The sequence below is a fragment of the Larus michahellis genome, chromosome 1 (genome assembly GCF_964199755.1).
Source record: "Larus michahellis chromosome 1, bLarMic1.1, whole genome shotgun sequence".
NCBI lineage: Eukaryota > Metazoa > Chordata > Aves > Charadriiformes > Laridae > Larus > Larus michahellis.
Window position 1 is genome coordinate 150,225,132 of NC_133896.1, and position 16,829 is coordinate 150,241,960.

Genomic DNA, 16,829 nt, shown 5'->3' on the forward strand with positions numbered 1-16,829 from the left:
TCTGTAATGTTTCCCAAATAAATGATGTGGAAGCAAAGTGTGATTGGTAAGAAAGTGTAACAGGATGTACTGTATGTATCATACATACAAAAATATTACTGATTCTGTACTGAATGTACAGATCTCAAGGTGCTTTACCAAGTGAACTAAGGCTGGCTATGAAAGCCACAAATAAGGAAATTTGTTTTCCCTCACTAGGTTTCTCAGGAGAAACTGAGGCAGTCTCGCTGCTCTGAGGTGGATCTTTGCAACCCTGACATTTTGCCATAGCCTCTCTCTGAAAACTAGTCTGCCCCATCTATGGAATTGAGTTTCTTTTTAATGTCTTCTGGGTTGCTAAAAGTGACTCCAAGAGTGCAGCCCTCAACATATATTCAGCATGTGAATTTATTCCGTAGTCTATGTCTCCAAAGACCATTGTGGGCCACAAACTGGTAGGGTCTCAAAATTAATATGGCAGAACCAGAAGAAAGAGATACACAGTACTGCCGTGTTTTGCAGCCTTAGCAATAAAGCTTAGGAGTCCCCAGCAAAAGCAGAGTAACAGAATAACCTTTTATTACTAGCCAGCCTTAGTTTCCCCCCATTTTCAAATTGCTGACTGAATTTTTCCAAAATCAGGACTTCTGCTCTCTTGCTTAAGTTAAAGGAAGTTGTCCTTAACAGCCCTTGCTCCATGGGCTGTTTTCAAATGGCCATTAGTTCACTTCTCTGCTTTTAGTCTTATTTTACAGGGTTTCCTCTATGAATACCTCACACTTTTGTCTTCTGTATGTATGTATCTTGTGTACCTCTTTCTCATTCTCTGTCCCTATCCATCACACTCTTCTGCTCTCCGTCTCTTTATCAGTGTCTGAGATATACATGTAAAATCAGGGTTGTCCTAAAAGGATGTAAACCCAGCCTGGAAGGGATCGGCTTACTGATGTAAAGATGGTAAGAAAGGAGAGAAATTTTTTGTATTCCTTGTCAAAAAAGTATTTATAGACTGGCAAATGCTTAGGGCTAGAAGCTCTCTTTTAGTCTGAATTGAAAATTAGTTGCGTTGTGACTAAGATGGTTTGATTCCATGGGTACCTTTCACAAATGTAGCTCCATTGCACAAAGTGCCAAAGTGCCAAATGCCATTGCACTTCCTGCAGGAGTCTCATTTGGTGCTGCCTTGGGCTGAGGCAGATGAACCGTGTGTTACAAGCAGTGGCCTGGTCTTCTCCAGTGGGTTGCCAGCTGTGATGGAGTAGCGTATGGGTGGTAGCACACGCTGTAGAAACTTATTTGCTAGAGAATGCCACCCTTTCTCATGGTTCATTTGACAGTCTCCAGAGACTAAATATTCATGTCATTAATATGTCATAGTAAACTGTATGTTAGAAATTAATATGTATGTGGCAGACAATTTTACCCTTGCAGAACACAGTGGTTTCCATTTATTTTTAGAATTTATCAGGTGGGATTTTTTGAAGGCATGCTCTGTAGTCACAGAAAGAATTTGGGGCTGCCTGCAGCATTGCCTCTCAGATTAAGATCATGTCACTGTTTCTGTTTCGTCCTGTTTGAAAAGTTGAAGGAAAATGATGCTCTGTATGTAGAGTTCTCAAACAAGGTTTTGGGCCAACAGCAATTTTTTTTCTCATCTTAAACAAAAAATGACTGAAGATGCCTTCCTGTCCTCCATAAAACATTCTGCTTACTTTTTTACATAGAAAAAAATTAATATAAGTATAAAAATGTCAAGGAAAGATATTTGTTTGGATCATGCTAAAAAAAAAATTATAATTTACAATATTTAGTTTAACCCTGAAGAATTTGTACATCTTTCTCACAACACTCTCTTGCTCTAATACCACAGGTCAATTACCAGAGTAGATCGGGGTTTTGTGAGGGTGCCAGCAGTGAATGGCTTTTGTCTCCATGGGCAGACCAAGCTGTAGGCAGCACACAAGCCAGCAGCATGCTGATGGAGTGACCTGCTGTATGTTGGAAGGCGTCTAGACTGAATTTCTGTCCTGGTGACACAAGTAACTCTTGACATATGTTTACAGAAGAACTGGATTGTTTTAAGGATAGTCGGGAAAGCATTTTCAGAATTTGTACTATGCATTTACAAAGCAGCTTGGTCTAAATTAGTGCCCGCAGATAAAAGATTATTTTCCTTTGATGACTAAGACCCACATCACAGGGGGATTGCAGTTATGACTTTCAGTTTTAGGAGTTTTACAAGCTGGAGTGTCTTCCTTACAAAGAATTCTCCTCAGTTAACCTCACAGTTGTGGAACTAAATGCAATCCATTTAATGTCTGGAAAAGCATTTTATCCATAAGAGGAGTCATAAACAAAGATATCAATCATGAGGTGCCAACAAAGAAGGTCATGATTTACAAATGCTAGATAAGGAGAAGGAAGGTGCTTTGGCGAGGATTTAGCTTTCAACTGGATGTAGCAAAGAGGAGCCATTGAGTTCAAAGTCATTAATTGCTGAGGACAGAGAAGGAAAGTGATTGTAGATTGTGGAAAAAGGATGTGGGCAAGACTGGCAGTAAGCATCTTGATAAGAGTTTGGCATTAGGAAGAGAAAGGCAGGCACACATTTAAGATGTGGGGTTTTTTTTTATGATGGGGAGAGAAAGAGTGAAAAATAACCCTCAGTTATGTGTTCGAGTAATAGAGATTAAAATGGCGATGAACAAGGGAGAGAGAAAATTCTGCAAAGGAAGTTTAAGAATTGGACTTTGAATGTGTTACAATTCAGGTAATTTGAAGACCTGTGTGCTCTCTAAAAAGCTGCAATTCAAATTTTTAAATTTCCTTTTGAATTTCTTACAGACTTGTGTGAGAAGGGTTCAGGGTAAAAAATTCTTTTGTTTGGTCTGCTACTTTTATCTGCAGGACTAGATTGGTTTAATTTGGAATAGCACATTGAGCGATCAGACTGAAGTTCAGCTTTAAAACTGATGTTCCTGCCTCTCTAAGCTAGCTTCTGCCTAGAGGTTGTGACACAAAATGTTTTGGTCTCAATACGTTCCAGGTTGCTGAGTGATGCTTTTTCTGCCCATGACCAGGGTGGCCTGCCACCTGCTGAAGTGTTTCAGATCTCACAAGCTCTTTTAGGCTATTTGTTCCCCCCTCCATAATTCAAGCCCTTTCAATAAATACTTTCTTTGTAATTGCTTGCTCTAAGCTTGGTTTCTGGGTGTTTCAAAGACGGAGTTGTCTGCAGCCAGTCACTTTCTTCTGTCGGCTGCAGTAAAGACCTTGAAATTTATTTTTTTCTAGCATATTGAATTTCAATGTTTTATTGAGTATACCTACCCCAAGGAAGGTATGATTGCGAACTAGAGAGAAGTTTTCCTTCTGGAGTTTGGCCAGAAAGAGTGCTTTTCCGCCTGCATTTAGACATATATTTAGGTACCTTGCTGAATTTGAGCCAAGATTTGTAGCCTAGTTTTGGAGTTCAGTGAACAGTAAGTGAAAATCATGCACGAACATTTTTTTTTCTATTTGTGAGAATAATATTTGCAAATAATTTATTTAGTAATTACCAAGAAAGATTGTGCTTGATGAGGTAACCCTTTCATGTAAAAAGAATCAAAGCACTATATCCTATCCTTTAATTGGCCCGCTTAGAATTTCATTTCTTCAAAAAGGAATTAAAAAAGAGCTTCCATGAAACAGTGTTCACAAATGACACTATTTCTTTATAACAGGGCAATAGTGAAGAAGTATTTATATTTGTAAGTGTGCATGTTTTTGTTTAAATATGGACAAATATGTACACATCTGACAACCAACAAGCTGTTGAAAATAGTCAGGTTATAACCGCCTCAATGATTTTTTTGAAGTGTGGAGAGTTATTATAGAAATTATTATGAAAAGATATACTTTGTTGTGAAAATGTATTGACTAGTTAACTGATGGAAATAGGCTATCAAAATGTATATTGATGGTGTGTCATTCTTTATAAATTGCCCTTTTTATTGATGATAGTTCAGTAGTTGCGGACAAGTGGCAAAGATGACTTGCTTCCCTGAAGAGCTCTTTAAATACAAGGCCTTTGAATAACTATGATGTTAACCATTTGAGATGTACTGTCTGTGTTAGCTGACTGTCTCTCACAATTCCGTTGGGATGACTATAATTCATAGCCATTTTGATTGTAAATCAGTGGGACAGGAAAGGAGTGCCTTTACCTCTGTGAAAAAAAAAGTATTATTCCAGTTTAGTATTTCATACTCAACTACATTCACTGACTGGCACCAGTAAGGATGGAATATTAATAAGATGAAGACCAACATCTTTAATTCGGGGGAAGCAACAGATAGTGTGAAAACAGGGGCTCTCAGTATAGTCAAATTGACATCAAAAACATTAAATGAATTCTTACCCTGAATTTTTTATGTGTAGGTACCAACAGTAGTCAAGTTGTTGAATCTGAACTACTCAAATGTTGCTAAAGGCATCCTACATTTCCTTTAAATAGTAGAACTTTGCATTTTGTGGTTCTCGCTTCTTCAATATGGATCTCTATTATTTACTTTCACCAAGAATTTTGAATATAAAATTTGCATCTGCAGACGTACTTGTTTTGACTCAAACCTTCAAAGATTCATATCACTGCATATGATTTGCAGGGAGTTTGGTCTTCTAATTCTTCTGTGAAGGAAGTGAGGGACATTTTTATATTCTACGAATTTCTGTAAGACAGCCTTATATAAGGCTGAATTCAGACCGCATTAGGACATAGAGCACGGCAAAATGAGGCTTATGCACACCCTCGTTTCAATCTAATGTAGGATCTAACCCAGGGTGTGTACTCGGTCATGAATATTGGGAAGTGTTCCCAGGTCCCAGTTTAGATGTGGCCTTGTTGTTATTTTATACCAGATTTTTAGAGATTTTCAGATTGTTTCGTTTTGAGAACAATACAGTAATTTAAACATCTCTTAGAACTAAGATACAGCCTGAGGCTGTTTGCTTTTCCTTGCATTAGTATTCTTGTCTTGTTGGGGCAAGCAGTGATCCAGAAACGTAAAGACAGGCTACATAACCTGAGAGCAGCTAAATATAGCGAAATTGGCTACGTATAGCCTAAGATAAGTCACTATGTTTAAAACGTCAGCTGTGCTTTTCAGATCAGCCTGAAGTACAAGTTAAGGCCTATTCTCCTGCCAGCTCCATGGAAGAATTAGGATTCTTCTGAGTTGTAATGCCTTTTACTGCTCCTTTACTCTTGGGGATGTGCTGATGCTGGAGATAGATGTTTATGCTTCACATTAGGGGCTCCCCAGGGGTTTATACTGATATTGCTTCTCACAGAGTGACTTTGTAGATCTAAATTAAAAATGTCAGGCAGTTCTTCCACTCTGGCTACCAGTACAAGCGCTGGTGAGAGCACTGCAGCAACCTCCAGCTCTTCAGTGTTTGGTTCAGTTACTGTGATAGAGATGTCTCTTCTGAGCATAGCTCTTGTGTTTAAAAAACTGCATGGAGAAATAGCAACAAAGATAAGATAAAAGGTAAATACTAAAAAAAAAAGGCTTTAAATAAAAAGATCTTAATGTTCATATTTCAGGTTCTTAGCTGACCCTTCTGTTCCTCCAGGTTAGGAAGAAACTTCTGGGAACCCAGTTACCCCAAAATTGCTAACCTCCTTTCTGCTGAGCCACAGCCAGTTAGGAAGACATAAGTGTGATGGGGCATAAGCAGTGGCTCACAAGTGAAGCATTATCTCACCCCGCTGGGAATTTGTACTGGGGCATAGGGCAGCCAGTTATACCAGTGACAGGGCTCTAAAAGCAGCATACAAAAACAAAAGTTTGATCAACAAAAGTTCAACAAAAGTTTGCCAGATGCTACTGTGATACACCCTTTGGCCGACTTTTGAATATTCTGGGGCCGCTTTTATTCGCAAGTTGGCAAATTCAAGGTAAGGTCAATGTTTGCGTACAAATCCTGCCAAACTTTTCTTCCATCACCATCACAAAAGCGCACAGATGTGTCCAGTTTGCTTTGCCTGCTAGCCAGCAGGCATCCACGACTGCCAGGTAAAACTGCCCACTTTGCTGTACCTGCCTGGAGGTGTTTGCTGCAGGCATCTGACTGAATAGAGGTGGAGACAAACCACAGTTTTATGCAGGATAGCACCTTAAATCTCCCTCTGTACCTCTCAGTGTCAACAGAGGTGTGCCTGAGTTTGAGGTTTCCCTGTTTATACAATCTCCATTGAATGCGTCTTCTCTGACAGAGAGGGGAAAGTATTTACTTAGTAACTCTAGATTTAAATAAAGTTCATGAGAATTGACAAATGAGTACAATCAAACATACTTCCAATATCCTTGCAAATCAGTAACCCACATATTATACTATCTTGCACCTCAGTTTCAGAGTAGAAAGAACTGTTAACATGTTCTGCAAATATACAGTAGCATCCAACTTTGGTTTATTGTAGAAGACTCCTCCACTAATATTACAGCCAAAAGGGTTTTTCTAATTTATTTTTTTTTTGATCATTACCAGTTCAGTTTTGTGTGGCACTGGAAGTAGTAAAGTCCGGTGTATGAGCTAAAGCTAATTTCTGAAATTGCAGCCAGGAGAAATTTAGAGACAACAACATGCAAAGCATCATCTCGGTTGTTCGGAATGTGAGCATTGTACCCTGGGATCCGCTGAGATCAGATTATTCAGAGATCTGAGATCTGAGTATTCAGATAGGTAAATGTTTTTCCTGTCGTCAGCCTGAACTTTATATTGTCCAGCTGAGAACAGATGAGAACATCCAGATGAGATGGATGTCATGGATGGATGTTACCCAGACAAGAAAAGAAATGGAAGGAAAATGTAAAACTTTATAATTTTCGAGAGGAACTGGAGAAGATCAAACACTTATACTTCAGTCTGAGATCTTGATTTTGCCTGTTAAATGTGAAAGTGGTGAATTATTAACGTTCTTTTCATTAATTGACTTGTTAACATAAAGTAGCTGAACTATGTTAACTTTTAGAGTGCTTTTGTGCAGTGATTAGATAACTTGTGAGCTTTAGAGCTTTAAAGGAGATGTGTTTGTGTGGCACAGTTATATGGAGAAAAATAGTTTCCCAAACTGAGTATCAGTGAACACCTCCATCAGGGCTGTGCATGTAAATAGCAGGAAAAACTTTTCCTGATAAAAATTCTTTCAACTGTTACATGTTTAGCTAAAAGAACTGGAATGATTTTTAAAATAAAAACTGTTGTATTTAGGACTTTCTTTAGCAGTTCTTTACATTGCTATATATATTAATACATTTTTACAGCCTAGGTCAGGTAGACCTGAGATCTAATCAGGCAGGTGTGTAGAACCAGAGGAATGAGAGGAAAAAAACTTCCATTAAAGTGTCTGAAACTGTTCAAGAATGGGATTTCCCTCATTAACTTTGCAGGGTCATGCTAAATTTACCTTTTAAGATGTACCATTAAGATATGAAGAGCTCCCTTGGAATGGTCGCCTGATTGCACTGGCTTAAATGCATTGGGAGAGCACCGGGTGGAGGATTTAGTCCACTGGATTTATGCTTCTAGCTTGCACCTGAATTTTAGGCACTCCATTTTCCTAAGTGTCCTCATGTCATTAAGTATTGGTTTAGAGGACAAGGAACCTGGAAGGGTCCCTTGATTCAGAGACAAGGACCCAAGGACTCTGTGTTGTACACAGAGCTTATGTCTTATCAAAATTTGGCAGCCAACATCTGCCCTGGAAGAGTTCCTCTTTTACTTTACTTGTCTGGGAAGCAGGCACAGATACAGGAGATTTGTGTCGTTGGGTATCTGTAATCTGGGTGGGTTCCCTTCAGACAGGGGATTGTTTCTCTTTCTATGTTTGCACAGCACCAAGCTCAGGTGAATCTTTTTGCAGTGGCTTGGGACACCACAGTAAAGTTCAATCTAAATATCTGTTATGGCCTTGAAATTCAGGATGAAAACCTTACCTGGCTGTTGGGGCCACTACTGAGGTAGCTGTCTCCTTTGCATCTGTGGATTTTTGCTCTAGGTACCATCAAGTAATGTTGTCAAGTGCACAGGTTGCGTTTGGTGATGCTCAGAAAGGAGACATCTGAAGACAAGCGCCTGTTGCATTGCTTTGTTCAGAAGAGAAGTTCTCACATATCAAACTATCAAAACCTTTGTGGCTTTAGTATGGAGGTGTCTGACTCATGGACTTTAACATCTATAGGACTGGATGCAAGTTACATCCAGGCCGTTCTCCCACTTCTCCCACCCTTTGTGTGATATCTGCTTAGGAAGCCTCAATACTAACCATTACCCATCCATCCTGCTAATTATAAGCAATTGATAGTCTTCTCTCCCAATATATCTGTTTACTGGAAGAGTGACAGGAGTTTATTAGCATTTTTGGCAGTAAACATAGGAGCGTCAAGAGACATACTGCTTAAAATTAATACTATATGTCTCTCTGAAACAGTCTTAGAGTTTTAAAATGAAGTTGTGGAAAACAGCTTTTTCTTTTTTCAGTTTGTGTAAAGTTTCATTACATGTTCTGCTTTCATGTTTCATGTTGTTATCGCAACAACAAGTTTCTTGGCTGAAAAATCATTTATTCCGGGTAGTAAATGTTTCATTATAGTGAACAATAGTGAGGTTTCTTTCAACATGAGGTATAATGGAGATAACACTGCCAAGAGAATTTAAATTATTACCTCCACATTATAAACCTGAATCACTGAGGTTTCCTGGGTACATTTTTTTTTTTCATAGCAAGTTTGACTTGTAACAGAAAAATTAGCAGTTTTCAGAAAGTGTGAATTTAATAAAGGCACCTTTATGCCTTATCGTTGCATACGTATTTGCTTCTAGCAACTGTAATGTACATCTGCACTTGCTAATAAAAAAAAAAAAAGAATATTTGAAGTCCATGAAAACAATAAGACTTTCAAGTGCCATTAAAATAATGTGAAGATGAAGGGGTCTATTTAGAAACTTCGGTCATGGAGAGACTTTGTTCTCTTAAACATTTCTCGAAAACACACTCTGTTGATCTGTTTTGTCTGATTAATATCAGATTCAGAGCCTCTTAATTATTTATTTTCATGGAAACAGATGTTATCGTTTGTGGTGGAATGGAGACATATTCTGGGAATTATGTAACCTGCTTTGGCATTAACTTATGCTACATGTTTTTCCTTCATTCTGCCACAACATTGTAATTGTACCCAAATGGTTCTCAACTCGTTTCCGTAGATACTGAGCGTGTTCAGACTTTGTGTAATATGTGCCTTGGTCTCATAGAGAGCTCTTGTTTTTAAACTCCGAGATCTGCTACACCTGTAGTTTTCAAATCGTTATTAGTACTGGGTGTAACACAGTAGTTTTGTGCACGTATTCCAGTGCTGTCCACCAGCTCTGCTTTTGTAGCCTGTGATGAGCTATGCAAAATCTCTGCTTGCCACCAAAGTGTTAGTAGAGCACTATGGGCTCAGTTAGTGTGAACCCTCTCCACATCTGCAGGAGTGTCAGGAGGAGAGGTGGATTGAAGGCAAGGTCTCCAGCCCAGGCGAGGGAAAGAACAATTTGGGAAAACTGTTTAAGCATGAAGGACCTGTTGAGAAACAGCTGGATGCTGAAGCCTCCCTAAAGCTAGTTTGGGCTGCAGTGAGGCTTCTGTGTTTGCGATACAGTTTGAGGTGCTCCTTCAGGAGTTGCGGCTCTGCTTGTGCCCTGCCAGTTAGCCTCAAGTTTTTTTTAGTTAGCTTGGTCCTAACCAGGAGACTTGTCACGGCACTTGTAGCCAACTGATATGAACATGTTTTAAGTCACTGGGAACAGAGATGTACCTGATACATTCTTTTGCACTACCCCACTCTGTTTCTGCCTCCTGAGATGGAAAGGAAGGACCTGGCTTTAAAGAACTTGAGAGCTCTCAAGAGCAGCTCTAAAGTATGCCTTGTACTTACACAACAACCTCTTTGACCTGTCTTTTGTTGAAGGGCTTTTCCTCTTCCACAGATTTAATTTCTTGCTGTGTTTCTTTTAAAGCCTACTGGTTCAATGACCAACCTCAGCTGGCAGGGAAGGCAACAGAGTCTGATTTCTTTTGAAGTGAAGACGATTGTTACTTCAAAAGCAGGTCTACGGATGGGCTTGGACTGGGAAACAACACTTCATTTGGATATTTTGAGAGGCTTAAAAACCTCTGGATTGCAGCTGCAACTGTGTAGGGTATGCCATGTAAACCAGACTGAGCTTCCCAAAAGGTACAAGAGAACATTCATCTTTTGCTAAACATCTTTTACAAGCCCTGCTGAGATGAATATGGGAGCCTATGTTGGGACTAAGTTAGGGCAGCGTTACACAGAAGCACAGGTGCCCCAACCACTTACTGGAATTGGTGGAGCAAATCTCCATCTGCCATTCCCACTCATGAACTGTAATTTTTGTCAGTGGAGAAGTACAGGAAGCAAGAAATGATTGCCTAGTAGTCCCATCTTCTCAATTTAACATACAAAATTTCTAGTACGCAGGCCTTGCACAAGTGGAACAGATTACAGCTTCATGGCCTTCACATTTCCTACCAAGTACTGCTTGTGGTATTTTCCCCAGACTTAAAACAAAAACAAAAAGAACCCCAACAAAAAAATAAAGAGAAGAGGGAAGATTCCTCTTAAATTTCATGTATATGTAATTCTGTTATCTCCCTTTAAGTACGGTCATTTTGAATAATTCTTCACTATACCAAAACAGTTAAAAGCTATCCGTAAGAAGGAAAGATTTATGTAATGCTTTAATAGAGACAGTTTGAAATCTTTTGTAGATAAAAACTGATGTCTGCATGGCCAGAAAAGCAAAATTATGGGCATGATCTTTATCAGCTCATACTGCAAAGGAGAAGAGGGAAAAGCATGATTAATGGGAAAAGAAAATGTAATTTCTGAGTTTCAATTTAATATTGAAATTTAAGGAAAAAAATTATATTTTTTGTTTAGTTTAGTTTTTGCTGTTAACCAAAGCCAATCTCAAATTTGGCACAAACCTGCAGGCTGTCCTGCTTCAAAACAGAGCATAGGCCAAATATATGTGGTAGGTAGACTAATACAAATTTTCAGTAGCAATTAAAGTAATTTTCTCTACGTTCATGCACTTGAAAGGATGTTGCAGACTTTCCCTTGTACGTTCAAAAGGAGATATGCTGGGATAATCGCACTTCATTGTTGCAGAGGAGGAACATCAACCTCTAGAGGAGTTTGACTGCTGCTAGGGCCACACTTGCCCTTGGCTAACAGTGTTAATGTCAACGCAGCTGTGCCGGGCAACTTTTTAGCCATCCACCTTTAGATTTCAGTCAATGTCTACCTGTAAAGATACGCTTTGAAAAGTGAAAGCACTGGCAAGTTCTGCTTCTGATTGTGGCAGAGGAGCATGAAAATTTGCGTGACTATGGGTTTAAACCACAGCTGATATATATGCTCTTTGCATGCAAATGCGGTGATAAAGGTAAGGTTGTGTGCAGGAGGCTGGACATTTTTAATACGTGAGCCTGTCACAACACGTTACAGTAGCTGGGCATAGCTGTCTGAAATTAATAGTTCATCATGGTGATTTAACTGGAGAGTACCAACAGCATCTATTCTTTTTGCAGAATAGCAGTAGTTCATGACGGCGTATTGATTTGGAAGACTTTTATCTAACTCTTCAAGTTTGAAAGAACAGAATTAATATCTCTGACCTCTTCCTGTGGTTCATCACAGTTTGCAGCTTTGGCTTCTTGTAACATCAACCTTAGGTACTAAAACGTATCTTCAGACTTGTGATAAGTGAGGGCAGGTAGAACTAGAGTCATAGGGAGTCAGCTTCTAGCTTAAATATCCATGTCAGGGTTTCCTGAGACTGTGGGAAGGGGGCTGGTCCCACTAATTGAGATGCTGCCTCCAGTCCTGTCTTCCTGCCAGAATTCTTTGAGCCCTTCAACAAAATATTCCAGGAGGTCATATGATGTTTACTTAAATTTGCCAAAAGCTTTTGTTGAAGAGTCCCTTGCGAACAGTGCCTGAAGCCCTGCGCTGAGGCTGCAGAGCACTGTCATTGACCACACAGTAGCGATAGAGTCAGGACAAAGCGTGAATAAATGGCAGGATCCCAGAGAAATAGACCAAAGCATCTGTGTTTGAAACATTAATATATCAGCTGAGCAATTATAAAAGGAAAGACAGCAAAATCTGCGGATGACTTTAGGATATTAAAGACCAGAGACAGGAAGGCCTTTCAAAAGCACCTACCAGGTAAATGGAGACAGGAGACTCTGCCAGGAAAAATCATCCTGACTGTTGGATGAGTAAAGAGTACCCACGTTGCTGCATTTTGTTGATATTCTCTAAGAGGACATAGGGTGGTCTCCAATACGTAAATGCCTTGCAGGTGCAAAGAGGTGGTCCCTGGGATCCGGTATTCATTCCAGTCCTGTGTGTTGAACTGTTGGTTTCCCCAAACCTGGCCATTACTGTGAGGAGCTCAGCTGAAGCATCTGCTTAAATGTTGTGTTTGCTCTGAAGTTGAAAAGTGTACTGAACCATTTGAAAACAACACCAAGCACGTAATGATGCACATATACCCACACATGGATATACTGCGTTTAATTCAGGTTTTCTATCACAGCAGGCCAATGTAATATACACCATTAGAGACGTGGGAGGGGTCCCTTCTGAGGAGGGACTGGGAAGTAATGTCTGAGGACACACTGAGGCAAAACTGCTCAAATCCCTGCACTTCAAATAAAATTTGAACCAAGTATTTTGGTATGCTACACCTTACAAACACAAAGGAGAGCTTTCTCTTATAAGTGTGGCATTCCTAGCTCTCTATGTCATATAACTTCTGCAATTTACAGGCACAATATAACAGCAAGAATAAACATTTCGTAGGCGATACAAAACTCGGATGACAAAGTCCTGTCTCTGAAGCAGTCAATGACAAAATTGTAGCTGTATCAACAGGGTCACTTGGCTAGAGGTATCACAGTTCTCTTGAGGTGAGGTAACCTGTCTGTTCAGAAGAGCAGGCTGAGCGTGATAAAGGAATGCTCCTAAAGGACTGATGTATTTATACTGCATCTGGTATCTGAATCACACCATCTGAAAAGAGTATTGTGCTATACTGTGCAGAGAATACTTGCAGTGGCCACTCACTGGCAGCAATGAGACAAGTCTGAGTTCAGAGCTGTGCTTGAGGACATAGACCAACCCTGGCTGAAGAGGATTAGGAAGTAATTTTCCATGCAGATAGTAATTTTCCATCCACTACTGGCCCTTGTTAGCCGAGAGCGGATCAAGTGGAGTACTGGGCCAAATTGTTCCTGTGTGTCTGATGAAGGAGGCTCTGCCCCGGGGCCCTGGTGCATGTGCAGGAGCTCTTGCATTCATAGATTCGCAGAACCACAGAATGCTTTGGGCTGGAAGGGACCTTTAAAGATCACCTAGTCCAACACCCCTGCCATGGGCAGGGACATCCCTCACTATATCAGGTTGCTGAAAGCCCTACCCGACCTGACTTTGGTCCGAATACTTCCAATGGTGGGGCATCCACAACTTCTCTGGGCAACCTGTTCCAGTGTCGCGCAACCCTCACCCTGAAAAATGTTCTTCATTATGTCTCATCTAAACCTACCCTCTTTCAGTTTAAAACCATTACCCCCTTGTCCTGTCACTACAAGCCCCGGTAAAAAGTCTCTCTCTGTTTTTCTAATAAGCCCCCTTTGTATATCGAAAGACTGCAATAAGGTCTCCCCACAGCCTTCTCTTCGCCAGTCTGAACAGCTTCATTTATCCCAGCAGAGGCATTTGGCCTTGTGTTGCTCGATACCCACCCTTCCTGCCACAGTGTATATAGTTGTGGCAGTTGCTAAGCATGTGAGAGATGAGGAAATGCTAAAATAGCAATGCTTCTCAAACAATAGAAGTTAAATAAAAAATTGTAGTGCTTATAGCATAGTATGGGACTACTTGCTATTTTTATCCTGATCATACTTCTGTACTGCTACTCATTATACATGCATTTGAACATCACCCGATGTCACCGATAAATTAAAAAGGATGAAGAACAACGGCCACATGTGAAGGGATTTGAAGTTACAGATTTCATGGCTAACAAAGCCTTCAGGTCTGCGCTGTGGTGATTTGTACTATGTTACAGCACGCTTAGGTTTCAAAGCAATTCATACTCATTAGCGGAAAAAGTTAAATGTTAGTTTCAGCCTGAGTGTGAAGGGAATGTGTAATTTCAGCACCTAGTATGTGTATTACCTGCCCTTGTTAGACTATCGTGTTTTATACTTGGCTCTTATTTATCCTTTTCAGGCTTTATCAAAATAGAACTCACAGCTGTAATTTTCATTCCTCCCTTTATAAACTGAATGTTAGGAAAGGACAATGAAGAAATTCTGGGAGGTAAAACCTGATCTGAGAACATCCTTGTTGTGCTACCTGACACATTATTGTTTGGGATTTAGGCTAAATACATGAATAAAAGCCAATTAAGTTACTAATCCCTATAACAGCAGTGAAGGCACGACAAGGATGAATTAGGCATGGCATTACTATCAGTAACTCCAAAGTAACAACGTTGGCAGAACTTGCGTGTTTCCACTTGGTTACAAATCTATTGTCGTTACTACAGAAAGCGATGTATTTTAAAATAATAAACTTTGAAGAACACAAAATAGCCACCACCTCTCCCCACCCCCATCAGAATCCCATTCTGCCAGTTCAAGTGCTGTCACAGGAGACTCTCTCTGGTGACAGTGACAGTGCAGCACTGACAGCCATCTCGGTGCTCGCACAGCAAAAGGCCCTCTGACAGCTCAGAAAAGTGTCAGAATAGCAGCTTCCCGTTTTCAGGAGGTATTTCACCAAGCTAATATTGGGGCTGTTTTGAAATTAGTTTCTTTCAAAGATGCAACAGAAGAATGCAATTTACACAAATGCCAAGAAAGCACATGAGTCTGTGGGTGTCATGAAACTAAAACCTTGAATTTTACATAGAATTAATTAAGCAATCACCTCTTCCTCCCTCCTCTTGCTCTCAAGAAAAAGTTAAAAAATAAAAGAAGAGCAAACTAGCATGATTTTTAAATCTAGAGAGGTTTAGTGGCTGTGCCTAAGTGAACAACATACACATTGGAGTGTTTCAGGTGAGTAAGTCTTTGAGTTGACAAAGAAATTATACACCAAAATAAAAGGTTCAGTGTAACTAAGCAGAAATTAGCTATGTATCTGGTGGTGCTATGGCTAGAATGGAAATACTGCAGAAATATTTAAAAGAAATGGCAGTGCCCTTTCCCAGTAGAGCAGTTGGGACTGCGTTTTTCTACATGACGTGTCCTTGTAATTCTAGGTTTAATGATGAATAGTGGAAGTTCCTTTCAGTTAGGGATTTTTGGCTCCTTCATCAAAATATCAGGTGCAGCACTATACAAAGGTTGTCCCTCTTGGAAGGAGGGAACAAGGGGAAGCGATCAGAGGGTGCATCAGAAGGTGCTGCGTGATGGAGGACGTTCAGTAGCCCTGCGAAGCAGGTGCCCTGTGCCCAAGCCTGTTCTCAGTTCCCCCCTTGCCCTGAAAATGACACCTTTTCACCTGGCATGGACAGCAGTCCCCTGCCCTTCATGGGGTTAGATGGATGGCTTGGAGCACGGAGGGAGGGAGAGTGTGCTAAGCTCCTCCTTACCCTGCTTTGCCAGGTCTAATGTCCACATGTGGTCCTCTGAGCCTTAAAAGATCATCTTGGGAACTCAGAGCTGGCTCTGAGTCGGTGGGAAGTGGCCTCCTGGCATCTGCATCGCCTTTTCCCAGCGGAGCACCTGAGGACCTTCCAAAGGCACTTTACTCCTGTTACAAGTCAAACCAGATCTTATTGAAAGCACCCTGGTCTGTGCATTTTTTTTTATATATGTCCCGTAAATGTCTTTTTTTTCCAGAAATGAGAAGAAATATATAAGCAGATACTGGAAAGAAGTGAAAGTCGGAGACTTCGTGCAGCTTCGCTGTAATGAAATTATACCTGCTGACATACTGCTGCTCTCCTCAAGTGATCCCGATGGGCTGTGCCATATAGAAACAGCTAACCTGGATGGTGAAACTAACTTAAAACAAAGACAGGTGGTGAGGAGGTTCTTAGAGCTGGTAAGTCACCATTCCTAATTCTCATTTAAGATAAGAATTTGTTTCAGGTAAGTAAGCTGTTCACCGATCCACTTCACAACAGCGAAATGTGTTTCTTCTAGTACTACTAATGAATTACTGTTATGGTTGTCATTAAAATGCTAGCACTTGCCAATAGCTGACTTCATCATAGTATCAGAAGTTTTACCATAATTTTTCCCTGAATTTGAATAGGAATTATTTGGGGCAATTGTGTGCGGTTGGAACATGTTGGGGGTTTTTAATGGCTTCTATTGTAGCTTGATTTTTGAAAACACATTTTAACTGCCCAGTGAGAAGATATTTAAATATAAACAACTACTTTTCCTGCCTGCAAACCAGATCAGTTTCAATTAGGAATTTTGCCTGAAACTCCATGTTGCAGAATATCCCTCCAGCACTTGGAGTATTAAAGCTAGTAAGATTTAAAGGGACAGCATGCATGCATTTGGGAGGTGTCTGTGCTGAAAACGTGTTTTACTGCTCTCTCTCTGCGCTTATCTCTCCCCAACAGCACTATTTTGAAACAAAACAAAATCTAGATCAGTTACTGTCAGCAGAATTAGAGGAAATTACCTGAAGTTCTACTTTCTTTAATAATCTTATTGAAATAGTATTTATTTATATGCCCTCCTCTCCCATCCCACTTGC

General features: G+C 40.2%; 1 protein-coding gene across 2 annotated transcripts in view; it reads left to right on the forward strand.

Annotated features, from left to right (window-relative positions):
* ATP10A (ATPase phospholipid transporting 10A (putative)) overlaps positions 1-16,829 on the forward strand; it is a 118,668-nt gene that overhangs the window by 29,732 nt on the left and 72,107 nt on the right. For both annotated transcript variants that reach the window (XM_074608316.1, XM_074608305.1), the window contains exon 2: positions 15,956-16,160. In XM_074608316.1, the coding sequence (XP_074464417.1) occupies positions 15,956-16,160 (205 nt within the window). The remainder of the gene's footprint in view (positions 1-15,955; positions 16,161-16,829) is intronic.